A 15,789-nucleotide genomic window follows, 5' to 3' on the forward strand; every position below is an offset into this window, starting at 1 on the left:
GAGAGCGCGAGAGCGAGACGCCGAGGAGATGGGGAAAGGTAGCGACCAATCGGCATTCTCCGTTCCCGGAGCGGAAGCTACAGAGGGAAGAATGTGCAGGCAGGAGCAGCCGATGACGGAAAGAGAGAGCAGCGCGGAAGGGCAGGGAAGATTAATCGAGGCTGCAGGCGGAATGGAGCGCGAAGGAGCAGAGGTGAGAAGGAGCGGAGTTGTTGTTGCTGTTGTTGTTGTTGTGGAAGAAGGTGGGCTGGCGCGCGCGGCAAAGAGGGGCAGCTCCCCGGGGGAGGAGAGGGAGCCCGAGCCGAAGGATGTTGGGGCCTGAGCGACCTGCGGCAGGATTTACGTATAAGCTAAACAAGCTATAGCTTAGGGCCCCACTCTCTTGGGGGCCCCCAAAAAAATTAAAGAAAAAAGAACTGGATGTACATTTCCAAAATATAAAATAAAAAATAAAATAAAACCTACATACAGTAGCAGTGTTTTGTGTTGTGTAGGCTCCTGTGATATAAGTGATGGGCCTCACCTGCTCCCTAAAATATCACTGCTTTGATCATTTCTATATATAAGGTGCCTACATTCTGCATGTGCAAATGGCTTTAGGTACCTGTTAGGTCCATAAATTACCATATAGCATATATTCAACACAAAAACCAGCGAAATTTGTTGTTGACAAAGGACAGCTGGACATATAAAGGGCCCATTACCTTCAGTAGCTTAGGGCCTCATCAAACCTAAATCCTAAATTGCTGTGGTTGCCGTTTCCCATGACGTGTCTCGTGGCTGATGGGCCACGTCTGGGAAGGAGAGGGGGGAGGGTCACGTGTGTGGCAGCTGGGAGGGCTTGGCTTTAGGTGGAAACTTGTTTTGCTGCCAGGGTGTTTAGCCAGTCAATTGATGGGTGGTGGGGCAAGGGGTCTTTTCTGTCCCGTGCGCTGAAATTGATCCCAAAACGGAACGGGCAGATGCCACACTGTCTTGGCCCCTGCATCTTGCATGAATGCTCGCTTGACATCTTGCAGTCAAAATTAGCAGTTTCATTGATGAATATTTAAGTTAAGGGTACATTTAAACACAGTATCTACCTGCATCATCATACGTGGACTTGGATTTATTGGTGACCTTGTTGTTGCCTGTGCGTTGTTTTAAATATTTCCTCTTTTGAGGATAACCCATAGCTTAGTGCTAAAGTAGATGCTTTGCATGCAGAAAGCCCCAGGTTTAATTTCTGGCGTCTCCAGGTAGGGACAAACCCTCTCTGAAATTTCGAATGATCACTGATAGTCAGTAGAGACAATGCTGAAGTGTGAGTGAGTGAGTGAGTGAGTGAGTGAGTGAAGGAGCATCTCCACCCCCATCGTTCTGCCCGAACACTGAGATCAAGCGCCGAGGGCCTTCTGGCGGTTCCCTCACTGCGAGAAGCAAGGTTACAGAGAACCAGGGAAAGGGCCTTCTCGGTAATGGCGCCCGCCCTGTGTAATGCCCTCCCCTCAGATGTCAAAGAAAGAAACAACTATCTAACGTTTAGAGGACATCTGAAGACATCTGTTTAGGGAAGTTTTTAATGACTGATGTTTTAATGCATTTTTAATCTTTTGTTGGAAGCCGCCCAGAGTGGCTGGGTAAACCCAGCCAGATGGGCAGGGTATAAATAATTTTTTTTTATTATTGTGTGATGATGTGTGTGGTACAGTGATAAGCTATGGGACCTTCCTTCCTTCCTTCCTTCCTTAAATGTCAGTTTGCAGCTCAGATTATTTTGACATGTAAGGATCACCCAGAAAGGCTGAAGTAAGAGAATGTGCATATGCACCTCTCTTTCATGGGAATGAACAACATCCATTAGAGTGAATAGGGAAGGATAAAATGGTGCGGAAGCTATGTGCACTGCCTTGAACTCATTGGAAGAAAGGTGCAGTATACATGTAATTAACAACAGTGTGTGTATCACAGTAATGATTATTGCCTATATGAAAATAAAGAATATGCAATTTATAAGGAACCAGATTTTCATCTTGGTTCCAATTAGTCCATGGGAGGCTTCCATTTTTTTATATTCTTGTTCAGTTATGTGAGTAAATGAGTCTCTTCACAATTTTCCTTCTTTTCCAGGTATAAGCACTTGGATTTGCTACTCACATCTGGAACATGGAAGAAAACAGAGTGATGGTTTCTTCTCCATTTGAACTGCACCTGGTGCACTTAGATCTCAAGGGAGCCCCACCAAAGGTCTCATACCTGGCAGAGGTAACACAATGTTGGTCTATGTAAATCAGAGATTTGAATCTCTGCTGATGTTAATTTGGTTGAATTTAGTTGCATCCAATGAGTTTAGTTTTTCCACTACCTTGTTCCATGTAGTCTGAGTTGTAGGTTTAATTGCATTTCTGTCTTGTTCTCCAATATGAAAAGATTCAATTGCTTCACCCCCTAAAGCAGGGGTATTTAAAACTGCCACTTCCTGATAATGCCTGCTGTAAAAACTAAGGTGTCTTACTGCATAATTAAAAAAAATTAAAAATAAATATTTAAAGATGAGCAGTAACAGGCTTTAGTGGACTACCCTAAGGAGGCATACAAAAAAAGGGCTCTGTTCTATGTCATACAGATTCTAGTGTTTCAGATACAGCAAAAGGATTGCATTTATTGAAGCATTTTTACCCCAGCCAAAAGAAAGTTTCCAAGAATGGCTTACAAGTGTCAGTGCTAACGCAGTCCCTGCCCTCAGGCCTGTAATCTAAAAGACATGACAGGAAAGAAAAAGGGATTGGAGTAGAGGAGTACGCTTGGAGCAGGGCTATCTCTCACGCGCGAGAGCAGGAAATAAGACGTGTTAATGTTTTACAAAACTAAATTCCACACTAGCTGGATATTTCACATGTTTTGTGCAACCAACAGATCTTCCCGTTGTTCCATGCCCTGGGTGCAAATGGCATTCTCCTTGAATATGAGGATATGTTCCCCTATGATGGGGAACTGAAACCACTTCAAGCAAATGACGCATACAGGTAAGGTAGATAGTAAGGTTTTCTAATTGCAGTTGGTTGACCAGAATAAAAACTGCCCTGCACGTAAACCCCTGAATGTATTTGCCTGTAATTTGGCATGTTTAACCTGCGCTGTGCCTGCTACTGTGCCTGTAAATTTCATCCATACCTCCCTCAAGGGGGGGGGGAGGATCCATAGCCATTTTTTTAATTTCCCAATTTTGGGGTGGGGATAACAAAGTAGATTTCAATATGCTAAACCTCATCAGCCAGTTGGACCAAGTTGGGCTGTGTTCCAAATTGGGGTCTTAACTGGATTTTGTGGTTAGTGCACATCCTATATGTGTGTGTATGTGTGTTTGTATAGGTGGCAGCCATTTTGCACACAGCAGACTGATGTGCTGCCTCTGACATACGTGTCATTTTTTTGCCATGGAACAGGCCGGAATGGGCTTATGTGCACAATGACCCAGAACGCAACCCTTGCACAAACAGGGAGTTGCCTGTGTATATAAACAGTGAAATTTTTAACATGTTGAAATATACCATTGATAACAAAGTTGTTTTCTATTGTTTTCTAGTTCCTCTGAGATTAAAGAGATTTTAAAGCTGGCAAAGTTACATGAGCTAGAGGTTGTCCCTCTGGTCCAGACCTTTGGACATATGGAGGTAAATGCCAGGATTCAAGTCACACACACTTCAATTTGATGGGCGTTGCTTTGGGTAAAGGGGGAGCTGTTTGTTTTACTACCTGTAGTGCAGTAGCAACCAATGTAGTGGAGCAGAGTTGTGGGACACAATCCGACTTCAGGTCATGTGATGGTACAGTAAAGGGCTTTTATAATGCATCCTACTTGGCCCTAGCTTATTCAACTGGGGCATCTATAATCACTTGCAGAAGTCCTTTGCTTATGTCTTTGGTCACCCTTTTTGCTTCAGTTTGGTGACCACACCCATTACTTCTTGCTTCTCCTGCAGTTTGTCCTAAAGCACAAAGAATTCTGTCACCTACGGGAAGTGGCAATGTTCCCCAACACTGTGAATCCCCATAAAGAGGAATCCCTGAAGCTGGTCAACACAATGATAGAACAAGTGGTAGCGCTGCATGATGATCTTCGATGGTTTCACATCGGCTGTGATGAGGTATAGTATGGGACCTGGAGCTGGAATCATTTCCAATGCATTTAATGATGTCTTCCTTGACCCTGGACATGCTGGGCTGTCAAATTCTCTTAATCACGCGATAAACATCATCATAGCATGATCCACACTGGCTTATTCAGATGCACAAGAGGTTGAAATTCTTTGGTTCTTAAGAGAGTGTGTGTGTGTGTGTGTGTGTGTGTGTGTGTGTGTGTGTTTAAATCCTTACTATGAGTTTTTAATGCATCAGGCCTTTATAGCTTTGCATACTGAACATTTTTTTTAGTAACTACTATAGTTAGAAGGTAACCTTTCTACTTGTGTGACTGTTTCCTGATGTTTTAATGATAGGGAAATAAACACAGGTGTCTTACAAGGGCTCCCCTATGTCTTCCTCAGCCATCACTGGGCCACTGGAAGGAAAATAGAATTTGGCTGCCTAGAGTACAGAGCAATGAGTGAATCTTTGGATTCATGATCTGATTTCAGTTCATTTGTACTTCCTAGCTTTGGGCAGTTATTTTATATTGTCAGGTATTTTGTTAGAAGCAACACATTATAATTTGGAATAAATCATGAAGTGGAATAAATCAGGTTGGAAGAATTTGGCTTCAGAAGCTGGTCCTTTTATGTTGCGTTTTAATAGGGCCTATTGAAATCTGTGGTAGATGTGGTGGACTTGCTGAAATGAATGTCCACCAGTGAATTATCTCGGGTTTGTATTTGTGCTTATCACATAGGAGATAGCCACCCAATCATATGTATGTGCCATTTTTGTTACATGACTGTAGATGCTGAAAAGGTGGTGCTTGCAGTGGCATGCCAAAAGCTGTATCTTGGGCATAGCAGTGCATTATAATCTTGCCACAGGTTACAAGGCCAGCATCCCAAAGACTTCTTTAAGTTACTGCTGTGCACCAAACCAGCTTGTAAAAGTCACCAGGAGCGCTATTGCTCCTGTATGCCTGTTTTAGCTCCAAAGAAATGTTTATAAAAAGGCTAGCTGGAAAATTGTAGGCAGAGGGGGAGTTTACTGTGCTCTTTCCTCCTCTGCCTCTTGACTCTCAAACACCACCCATTAATTTCTCTCAGCTATATCCCCCCTTTCCTTTCTGTTGTATGGAGATAAAGCATACAATCGCTATGGGAATACAACTCAAAATGGCTCCCCTGGGGTGATTGATCCCAACCCAGTGCTTTGAAGCACATAGCCCTCATTCCACTAGCCTAGCAGGCATGAAGACTTTCAGCAGGGATGACTGAATGCACAGTAAAGGTAAAGGGACCCCTGACCATTAGGTCCAGTCGTGACCGACTCTGGGGTTGTGGCGCTCATCTCGCTTTATTGGCCGAGGGAGCCGGCTTACAGTTTCCAGGTCATGTAGCCAGCATGACTAAGCCGCTTCTGGTGAACCAGAGTTGCACACGGAAACTCCCGCCAGAGTGGTACCTATTTACCTACTTGCACTTTGAAGTGCTTTCGAACTGCTAGGTTGGCAGGAGCAGGGACTGAGCAACGGGAGCTCACCCTGTCACGGGGATTCGAACCTCCAACCTTCTGATTGGCAAGCTCTAGGCTCTGTGGTTTAACCCACAGCGCCACCCGCGTCCCTGAATGCACAGTAAGTGCTTCTAAATAGTTTGGAGTGGGCAGTGATCCGCTGTCAAGGAAAAACTGTTTTCATTGGCATAACTTTAGTAACTGCATTGTGTGCTCCAGCCCAAAGTCTGTGATAGCCGTCAATGGAGCAGGAATATCCTTGTGAGAGAACTGTCTGTTTTTCTACATCATATTAAGCCATAGATCAAAACAAAGTGCAAACGAGCAGTGTGGTGGTTCATATTGTTGTGCAGTACTCAATATATAGTTCTCTGCCACCAGGAAACAAGCCAGAGTCTGGCTTGTTGTGACGTCCACACCGAGGCTCATGGTTTGTTTCTTTCCAAACAAACCACAAGTGGTAACCATGGCTCTGTGCGTGTGCTTTGAGGAAAACAAACCACAAGCTCAGGTTCGGACAACATGACAAGTCAGACTCCCGCTTGCTTCCTCCATGGCACAGTAGGAACTGGAAATGGGAGAGGTCCAAGAGGGAACTTGACAACAGCATACACCATCGTGCTGCTTGTTGACATCAAACCATAGTTTGTTTTAAACTATAGCTTAATGGGACACGTGAATCAGGCCAGTAACTAGTATGTTGTTGGTGCTGAAAAATAAATGAATTGCTAAATGGTGCTTATCAGAATAGCAGTAAACGAAGAATGCATTGGTTGGTGTCTCCAGGTGTATTATCTGGGTGAAGGAGAAGAGTCCAAACAGTGGCTGCAGGAAGAGGAAAATACGATAGAAAAACTGTGCCTGTCCCACATGAAAGCCGTGGCCAGCCATGTAGTCTCAGCCTACCCTACAGTGAAACCTATTGTGTGGGATGACATGCTGAGGGGAATGAGCGAAAAAACACTGAGAGGTATGTTGTCACCAGAAAGGGAGTCTCACAGAAAAAATGAGCAACATAATTCATTTCTGGCAGGTCAGAATTCATTGTGGTTTCAGAGTTAGCTTCAGATGTATTGAAAGGAAGACACCTTTATTGGAGGGAGTGGATACTTTCAAATGCCACAAAGAAGCACTCTGAGCATTTAAAATAAAACACCCTATAACCAGGGCTTTTCTTCAGCTGGAACTCACCAGAACTGAGTTACGGCACCACTTTGGTGCATACCGGCAGCCCTTAAGGCTGTGCGGTGGGAGTGAAGAGGAGAAGGTGGGTGCTCCCCTAAAATTTCAAAGCTCAACAACTTTGGGTGGGTGCTCAGCAAGGATATACTTGCTGCAGTATCCTCATCCAGTATGTCCACAAAGAACTGTGCTGTATTTTGCGGGATCCAAATCCTCAGAGAAAATTAATAGGTTAAAAACACTAAGTGCAAATACTAATTTTAAAAAGCCATGCCAGGTCAAATTTCTGTGGTTTGAACTTTAATTATTCAGGAGAAATCAAAAATTCAAAAAGATATAGAACTTACTTGCATTAAAATTATAGGATGTAAACCTGTTAATGATTATAACCATCAATGGAAAGATTGTTTGATATTGATGTTAATTAATTATTTTCCAAATATATACATATTAAAGTACTCCTGTTTAAAATGGCAAGGAAGAACAGGAAAATTTACAATAGAAGCTTAGCGTAGCCTAATTAAATATATCTGAATAAGATATAAATGTACCAATATTTCCAGTTTTTGTGTTGAATCACAGGGAAAGTTATGTGCCAGTTTAATAATGAACTGTGGGATTGGATCTCACTTACGGTCTTATTAGTGTACTGCTTGTTCTGGGCTTTATCATTGGCCCACTACATTAGGAGGGACTGGGAATTCGAGACATATTTTTTCTTAAGTCTTTGGGTGTTTGAAATTATCACCAACCAATTTCCTTTATACAAATCTCTACACAAATACAACTGAGAAATACAATGAGTCATATTTGTTTCTTTCCAGAGTCTGGGATAGCACAGCTTGCAGAGCTGATGATCTGGGACTACTCCCCGGACCTTGATGTGGATAGTAAAGGTTTGCATTGCTTTGTGACTTTGCTTGAAAAAGGGAAATGCGTTCAGTCACTGTCTGAAGTATAGAATAACTCCTCTTTTCACGGTGGCCAACCAGATGCCTATGGCAAGTCTGCAAGCAGAACCAGAACAGAATCAAGCAGTCTCCCCACTTGCAATTCGCATCAACTGGTACACAGAAGCATATGGCCTTTGACAGTGGAGGTAGAATATAACTAACGTGCATAGCTGTCAACTTTCAGATTTGAAAATAAGGGATCAGCAGCCTCGAAAATAAGGGATCAGCAGCTTCACCTGTCCCGGGGACAGTCTACGGGATATCTAACAATCCAGGATAGCAGCGGGAAGCAGTGGGAAACGGCACTGGAATAAGGAAATTTCCCGCAAAAAAAGGGAAGGTTGACAGCTATGCTAATGTGGCTAGTGGCAAAGTTTAGGAAAACATTTTAACAGCAGATACTGGAAACAGGAAATTGTCAAGGAATGAGAGTGAACCTGTCTTCTTATTTGGGGAGCAGCCATCTTGATTTAAATGTCAAGACCATACCAAAGTTGGGGTACTTGGGTGGGGGGGGGCGGGGGGGAGTAAGGAATGTTGATTGGATATTCTTATGGGTACTTTGAAAAAATGATAGCGATGTGGCATGAAGTCACTCCAGTTTGGTCACGTGGAATGTACTTATCACAAGCTATTTTTATTCATATTCCGAAGGCACAATTTTGACATCCAGCCAAGTGATGTTTGACATTCCTCCTCAGTGGCTTATTTCTTATCGTGAAGACAGAGGAGCTTAGACAGTGCTAGTAGATATTCTTCAGCGCCCAAAGAAGGAATGGCGGGGGGGGATACTAAGCAGAATTGTCCCATTGAGACAATAGCATAGGACATTTTAATCATTTTTAATTTAGGTCATTTGAATTATCTGTTTTAAACATGAGCACACCAGATAAAGTAATGTGTGGACAATAATCCATGTATTACTTTCTCCAATGTAATTGAAATCTGAGACTGGTTCAGCATTGCCTCACAATAAGTGGGTTGTGAGTAGTTTTAACTTTTCTAGCTAATGAAGAGGCTGACCCTACGGAACATACATAATCCTTATACAGTGGTACCTCAGATTAAGAACTTAATTCGTTCCGGAGGTCTGTTCTTAACCTGACACTGTTCTTAACCTGAAGCACCACTTTAGCTAATGGGGCCTCCTCCTGCCGCTGCGCTGCCGCTGCATGATTTCTGTTCTCATCCTGAAGCAAAGTTCTTAACCCGAGGTACTATTTCTGGGTTAGTGGAGTCTGTAACCTGAAGTGTATGTAACCTGAAGCATCTGTAACCCAAGGTACCACTGTAGATCTGTGATTCTTACTAGCAAATGTAGCTGCATTTAGGAACATTGCCTTTTTTATCACAAGTCTGCCAGTTTCTTCTTTCCACTTGGTACAAGTTGGACCCAGTCGTGTATCAGCAGAAGATTGTTTATACACTGCCCTTGAACTGTGGACTTTCCTGTCTCTCCCTTTACTTCCAGCAACTCTCATAAAAAAGTACCAGAAGTGTGACTTCTCAAAGCTGTGGTTTGCTAGTGCTTTTAAAGGAGCCACAGGAGTGAACCAGTGTCTGACCCTCATTGGACACCACCTTAAAAACCATGAGAAGTGGTTGAAAGTGGCTGAAAGCAGTCCTGCTGGTATCATCCAAGGAATCATCCTGACCGGTTGGCAAAGGTAATGAAACGTTACACAAGGGGATTAAGAGAGCGATAGCATTAATGAATACATTGAACACTACAGAATCTCTCCTCTTAAGAAGGATTCTGAAGCCAAGAGTTGAACTTGGACAGCACACACTTTTTTTGAGACCATATAAATTCTGAGGTGAAGCCTTTAAAATGCAGAAATTTCAGAAACAGAAGGAGAGTCATCAGCTTGTGGAGGAACTTTTCCTCTCACCATTGGCCTCTGTTGTTTCTGCTTCCCACCCCATTGTGTATCCTGCCTTACATTTTCTTTTCTGTTTTTTGCCCCAACTCCTTCCCCACCTTCTTTAAAGTCCCAGACTTCCTTTTTCATTTCATCGTTTCATCCTAAAAGAATAAACTGTTCTGCAAGAGGAACAGATCATATGACTCAAATTCAGTTTATATACAGGTGCAGCATTTACTCAAACTGCTGAACTTTTCATTTTCTGTCACAGATGCATCATGATGGAAAAGCACATGCAGCTAGATTCCTTACATTCTGTGGGCTCCATAGATTTGTTTTAATAAAGTTCCTAAAGTTTCTGGAGCGACTGCAGATGCCTGCACCGCTTCAGTCCCTTGCTTATATTGCCTCTCACTGAATCGCTCTGCATTTTCTTCTCTAGGTATGACCACTTCTCTGTTCTGTGCGAGCTTCTGCCTGTAGGAATCCCATCATTAGCCGTATGTCTCCAGGCACTAAAGAACGGTATAGAATTACTCTCTCCTCAGTCAGATCTAAACCATGTGCACAGGATCCTGAAAACACTGCAAGATTATTAGCATCAGAATTTGTACATTCCTTTGGAATAACTGCTTAACTTAAATTCGTTTTTCCCCTAATTACCCAGGAATATATTAGAGCTATATTCTAGAATGGGTAGCCAAGTTCCTTTACTTCATACATTGTCTCATGTCGTGATTAACAAGAACCTGTGAGGTATTATTTTTTCAGTGGCAAAAGCGATTTGCCCTGAAGGAGTCCAGGACTCTTCATGACCTTCAGCCTTTCACATCTGAAATCAGTACTGGTTACTAGATAATAATAGTTGCTAAGACCAGTCAAGCCTACTTCGTGACTAATGCCCATACACAACAGTATTAAATAGTTAAAACAGTTCTTTATATTTGTGTCCGTCCCCCACCCACCCACCCGCCTCTGCAAGCTATAATCTCTCTGTCTATTAGAGATTCCATAAAACATGGCTGGTTCAACTAAGGCAGAGGTGGGCTTGCAGACTAACTTGTTAAGACTTTCCTCTGAGGAAACATTTTGAGTCACAAGCACCAGGCTATGAGTGAGTTGCCACAAGGTGGCAACATTGGATAGTACAGGCCAAAGGAAAAGCTTCAGAAGGTGTGGTGCTGGGCAAAAGCTTTGTGTTCCCCAGTCCCATCAGCTTTATTGCAACTTGATTTCAAAAAAATTATGCTCGGGATCATACCCTAAAATCAAAACCCACCTATCTATATAAAACTAGGCTGCCTTTTCTCCGTTCTAAATAGCTGGCTGGGTTCTGAGCCATCATTAACTTATGAAACCTATTACAATGATTTCTAGCCTACCCTTCATGATACAAATCCTTCTAAGACCACTAGGAATCACAATGTTTTTTAAACTTGGGTGACCTAGGGTCATAATTTCATCCTTTAATAGCAATGGGTTTTATACATGCAGGAACACACACACATCACTAGGCCACTTTTGTGTCCCGTTTAAGGTTTTACACTTAAAACAAAAGCAGCAATTCCTCTCTCTTTGGTCCTCCCAAGGTGGCTATTCAGAAAAGGTGAAAGAAGATGTAGAAAAATCCCTGGGGATCTCCAGTTTGGAAATAGACACTTATATGAGGTAATAGCCCCAACTTCTAGATTGCAACAGCATTTCTGGCAGCAATATTACGGGGAGTGGGGAATGTGCAAGCCCCTTTCGCTTTCAGGCCCCATGGGTATCAGGCCCAATACGTTAGGGACAAAGTTCACACTTGCCCAATTCTCTTCTTGAACAGTGACATCTCAGGGACTTTCCCGGGAAGTGAAATTCTCTCGCTGGTGACACAAATTACATTCTACCTCAAGCCCTCAGTGGATGAACTTCTGGAAAACAACAGGTGAGGAACAAAGAGGAGGAGCTGACACTCGGTCATGTAGAGCTATAATCGATCTTATTGCCACATAAAATGTTTTATCTTTTTACTGTGTATTAACTTAAGGACTTAAAAGTTATTTTTCCTTGCATAAGCAAGAACTGGGGGGGGGGGAATTCCACCATATCGTTTTAACCATCCTAACTGCACTTGTTACTAGATGCTTACATGATGTTAAAGAGTTACTACTCTTATAAATGTTAAATCTTACAGTTGGACCTACAGTATCTGATATCTCTCAGTCTGCCTTGTAGCTTTTCAGTTCCATTCACACCCATATGTTCTTTAATTATTTTTGTATTATTATTATTTATTTAATTTGTATACTGCTCTTCATCTGAGTATCACAGGGCAGTTCACAACATAAAAAAATACAAAACGAGAACAAAAGATATGTAATAAAAATGAAAACAAACCAATATTCCCCCTCCCACATATATTTATGGCTTATCACTTTTAGGTATGTCACAGGCTGGTTCAGCCCCTACCACAGAAAGAGGAAGAAGATCCATCCTATAATGATTCATCACTTTCAGCCAGATGCACTAAGGTAACTAAAAATCTCTGATTCCTTGCAAAGTTTGTGTTTTGAAGATTATCTTGGGACAGGGATATTAAAAGTTCATGATCTTATTCTTAACAATTGGCATTAGAAACTTCCATGTTGAGGATGCCATTTTGGACAGTGCATTTAAGTACCTCGCTCACTCAAATTCACAAATGCTCAAATAGTCAATCGTTACTTTATTAGAACACCAACAGCACCAAAGCAAGGAAATAGATCTAAAACCTTATTGTTTTCCTGCCACTCCAACCATTGGCTGAACTGCTGTGAAGTAATGGACTACAGTGGTGCCTCGCAAGACGAAAAGAATCTGTTCTGTGATTCTCTTCGTCTAGCGGTTTTTTCGTCTTGCGAAGCAAGCCCATTGACGGATTAGCGGATTAGCGGCTTTTAGCGGCTTATCTGCTGATCGGATCAGCTGATAAGCGGCTTAGCGGCTTAGAAAGGGGGGGGGGAGGAAAAAAAACCAGCAGGAACTCGCAAGATATTGTCGTCTTGCGAAGCAAGCCCATAGGAAATTCGTTTTGCGAAGCACCTCCAAAACGGAAAACTCTTTCGTCTAGCGAGTTTTCCGTCTTGCGAGGCACCACTGTATTCACAAATATTCGAGTTACTAAGGCCAAAGGCTCATAGTAGTACTAAAAAAAGCCACTCCCCTAGAAACTAGTGAAAATGCTTCTTTGTTAAACGTATTTAAGAATACATGGTGGAAGGGGGAAGTAGCATTCCTGACTGGTTAACAAACATCACCCCTACCCTCAGACAGGTATTATAAACATTATGTAACCAGCAGTGAAGCCTTGCTATAGGTAAAGATTAGTCTCTTGTACTGTATTGCCATTAATTGTGTTAATTCTAGTTCTAGTGCAGCTTCCCCCCCCCCCAAAACATTTAAGAGCTGCAGGGGTATAGCAAGAAGTCCTGAGACTACAGAAACCTTTTAGCAGTCATGGTGAATAGGCTACTTCACTTTTTAACCCGCATTCTACAAGCAGTGACTTTCTCATCCAATCCCTCTCCCCACTTTACAAAATACAATACAGTGGTACCTCGGCTTAAGAACTTAATTCGTTCTGGAGGTCCGTTCTTAACCTGAAACTGTTCTTAACCTGAGGTACCACTTTAGATAATGGGGCCTCCCGCTGCCACACAATTTCTGTTCTCATCCTGAAGCAGAGTTCTTAACCCAAGGTACTATTTCTGGGTTAGCGGAGTCTGTAACCTGAAGCGTCTGTAACCCGAGGTACCACTGTAGTGAAACGAGCTATATTAGCATAAACTAATCTCCTACTAATCTATCTACTGCTGGTGTGTTGCATCTAGACCATAAAATTAACCTGATTTTATGATCACAAAAGGTGCTATGGTTTTAGCTGCTGGTGACTTTGGCTAATTTGGCTGTAGAGATTTTTGTATTTGCAAAAAAATATTAAAAAATACAATAGTAGGATCTTATTATATGTGTCTCAAGTGTGTGTGTGTGTGTGTGTGTGTGTATTCATGTACATACTTACTGGATTTTACCCACTAGCTCTCTGCAGTATTGTGAAAGGCTCCCTCTTCCCACAGGATGTAGAAGCTTTAAATGTAGCCTTCAGTAACTTTTAACATCTCTTAAGAATCAGCCTGATCTTTGGTTTAGCTAGGTCTACATCACATGGCAATATATTAAATTCTGCTGCCGGTTTCTTCTTAGGCTTTTGACCAAGTGGACTACTGTGACCCAAGAGCTCCAAACAGCAATGGAAAAGACATTCTTTATATCTGCTGCAGAAGAATGGATGGAGGAGAATGTCCAACCCAGCCTGCAAAGACTACAGGGAACAGTCGATGATCTGGACAAAGCAATACAGGAATTATCCTAGTACTCTTACAGACAGCTTTGCAGATTTGAAGCCCAGCATGGTACAGCTAGCATTATGCAGCTAGATTAGCATGTGTACGTCGGGGAGATGCTCTTCAGGTGCAGAGATGAGTCTGTTGCACTAACAGGCTTGGAATTAATCTTAAAAAGAAATTTTGAAGAGATACCTACTGCCTCGGGTCTTTCCCTTTCTTCTGAAAATGTACCAGCAATCAACTGTGTGCGTAGAGTCGCGCTGGGTAGAAGTGAGAGCAGGCGTCAAGATTTCTCATGGATTTGTTAAGATTGATTGCAGACTTTTACAATTTAAAAACCTGTGCACAGACACTTTAAATAAAATTTTGAAAAGTTGCACAATCCATTTATTAGTATGCTTTGAACATTTCCACTGGTGTGTTGGGGAAGCCTCATTATGCCCTCGAACAGATTTCTCAAGAAGGAAGCAGAAATAAGTTGCCCAAAGCAGATCAGAAGCAAATGTTCTTAGTTTCTTCATTCTGGCCCCAACACCTGCTGCTGCCATGAGAGCTGGGCTGCAGATGGTGTTGGCTCTGCACAGCCCCTGCCGCTGGATGGTTTTTTTGCACACTTAAGCTCATGATTCCACAGGTACCCAGTGTAAGAAGGTGAGAACACAAGTGAAACCACAAGAGGACATCTAAGCTCTTGTCTAAAAGTAGCCAGGAGCTAGATAAAAGCATCTTTTTGCTGCTAAGAAACAATCTCAGATTTCATCAAATGAAACACCTAATCCCTCACATTTAATATTTTACATGCTTCCAAAACATTCATTGGTCTAATTAATGGTTTAAAGCTTGCCGACAGAATCAAGAGGAATGGATCAGATCATAAACAGTGCACTTTGCAAGCCAAAACATTAAACACAGTTCAGCAAAGGTATTTGCACTGCAATCCTATGCACCTCTCATCAGAAGGAAACCCCACTCAGTTCAGTGCAATTTACTCCCAGGTAATGCATGTAAGCTTGCTGCTTCTTTGGTTGGTGGCATGGTAAAATAAATCAATTCCCTCTGGAATGTCATATGTATTTCTATATTTCTACACAGGCATATGGTGAAGGGTAAAAGGCTTCCTATGAGAAAGTGGTCCTTCGGAGTTCAAATAGGATTGCTTATTTATTTAAAACTGCACTTCTAGGGCTGGAATGTCAGAACTCAAATCCTCAGACTTTGGGTTGTCTCCAGCAGCATCTTCTGAAAGAAGCACATACCTACACAGAGTACCTAGTACAGTGGTGCCTTGCAAGACGAAAATAATCCGTTCTGTGATTCTCTTCGTCTAGCGGTTTTTTCATCTTGCGAAGCAAGCCCATTGACGGATTAGCGCTATTAGCGGCTTTTAGCGGCTTATCAGATCAGCTGATAAGCGGCTTAGCAGCTTAGAAAATGAGGGGGAAAGGAAAAAAACCCCCGCAGGAACTCGCAAGACATTTTCGTCTTGCGAAGCAAGCCCATAGGAGATTCGTTTTGCGAAGCACCTCCAAAACGGAAAACTCTTTCGTCTAGCGAGTTTTCCGTCTTGCGAGGCATTCGTCTTGCGGGGCACCACTGTAGTAGGAAAGCCATCAGGTGAAGAGTGTCGGAATCCGGGGGTCGAATGGCCAGCTGGATCTTCTTCTTCCAGCCGTCACGCTGCGAAGATCACTCAACCTCTGGTTCCGACATATATCAGTGACCCAGGTCTGCTGACATGGCACACACTACTTAACAGAGCAAACTGCACAAACAGAAGAGGCTTGAGGCTGTGGA

At 42.6% G+C, this 15,789-nt stretch overlaps 1 protein-coding gene across 2 annotated transcripts; it reads left to right on the forward strand.

Moving 5' to 3' along the window:
• Positions 1–85: 85 nt before the first annotated feature.
• On the forward strand, positions 86–14,381 carry HEXD (hexosaminidase D). 2 transcript variants are annotated; one of them, XM_083487602.1, is made up of 13 exons: positions 86–193; positions 2,110–2,244; positions 2,896–3,005; positions 3,566–3,653; positions 3,963–4,127; positions 6,415–6,598; positions 7,635–7,706; positions 9,235–9,430; positions 10,071–10,153; positions 11,218–11,296; positions 11,454–11,555; positions 12,052–12,141; positions 13,853–14,381. In XM_083487602.1, the coding sequence occupies exons 2-13, from the start codon at positions 2,146–2,148 to the stop codon at positions 14,019–14,021; spliced, it is 1,437 nt and encodes a 478-aa protein (XP_083343728.1). In that variant the 5' UTR covers positions 86–193; positions 2,110–2,145; the 3' UTR covers positions 14,022–14,381. The 2 variants fall into 2 exon arrangements, with proteins under 2 accessions (XP_083343728.1, XP_083343729.1); XM_083487603.1 differs by lacking the exon at positions 86–193 and adding an exon at positions 222–242.
• Positions 14,382–15,789: the final 1,408 nt, after the last annotated feature.

The sequence above is a fragment of the Podarcis liolepis genome (genome assembly GCF_965112155.1).
Source record: "Podarcis liolepis genome assembly, chromosome: 2".
Lineage (NCBI taxonomy): Eukaryota > Metazoa > Chordata > Lepidosauria > Squamata > Lacertidae > Podarcis > Podarcis liolepis.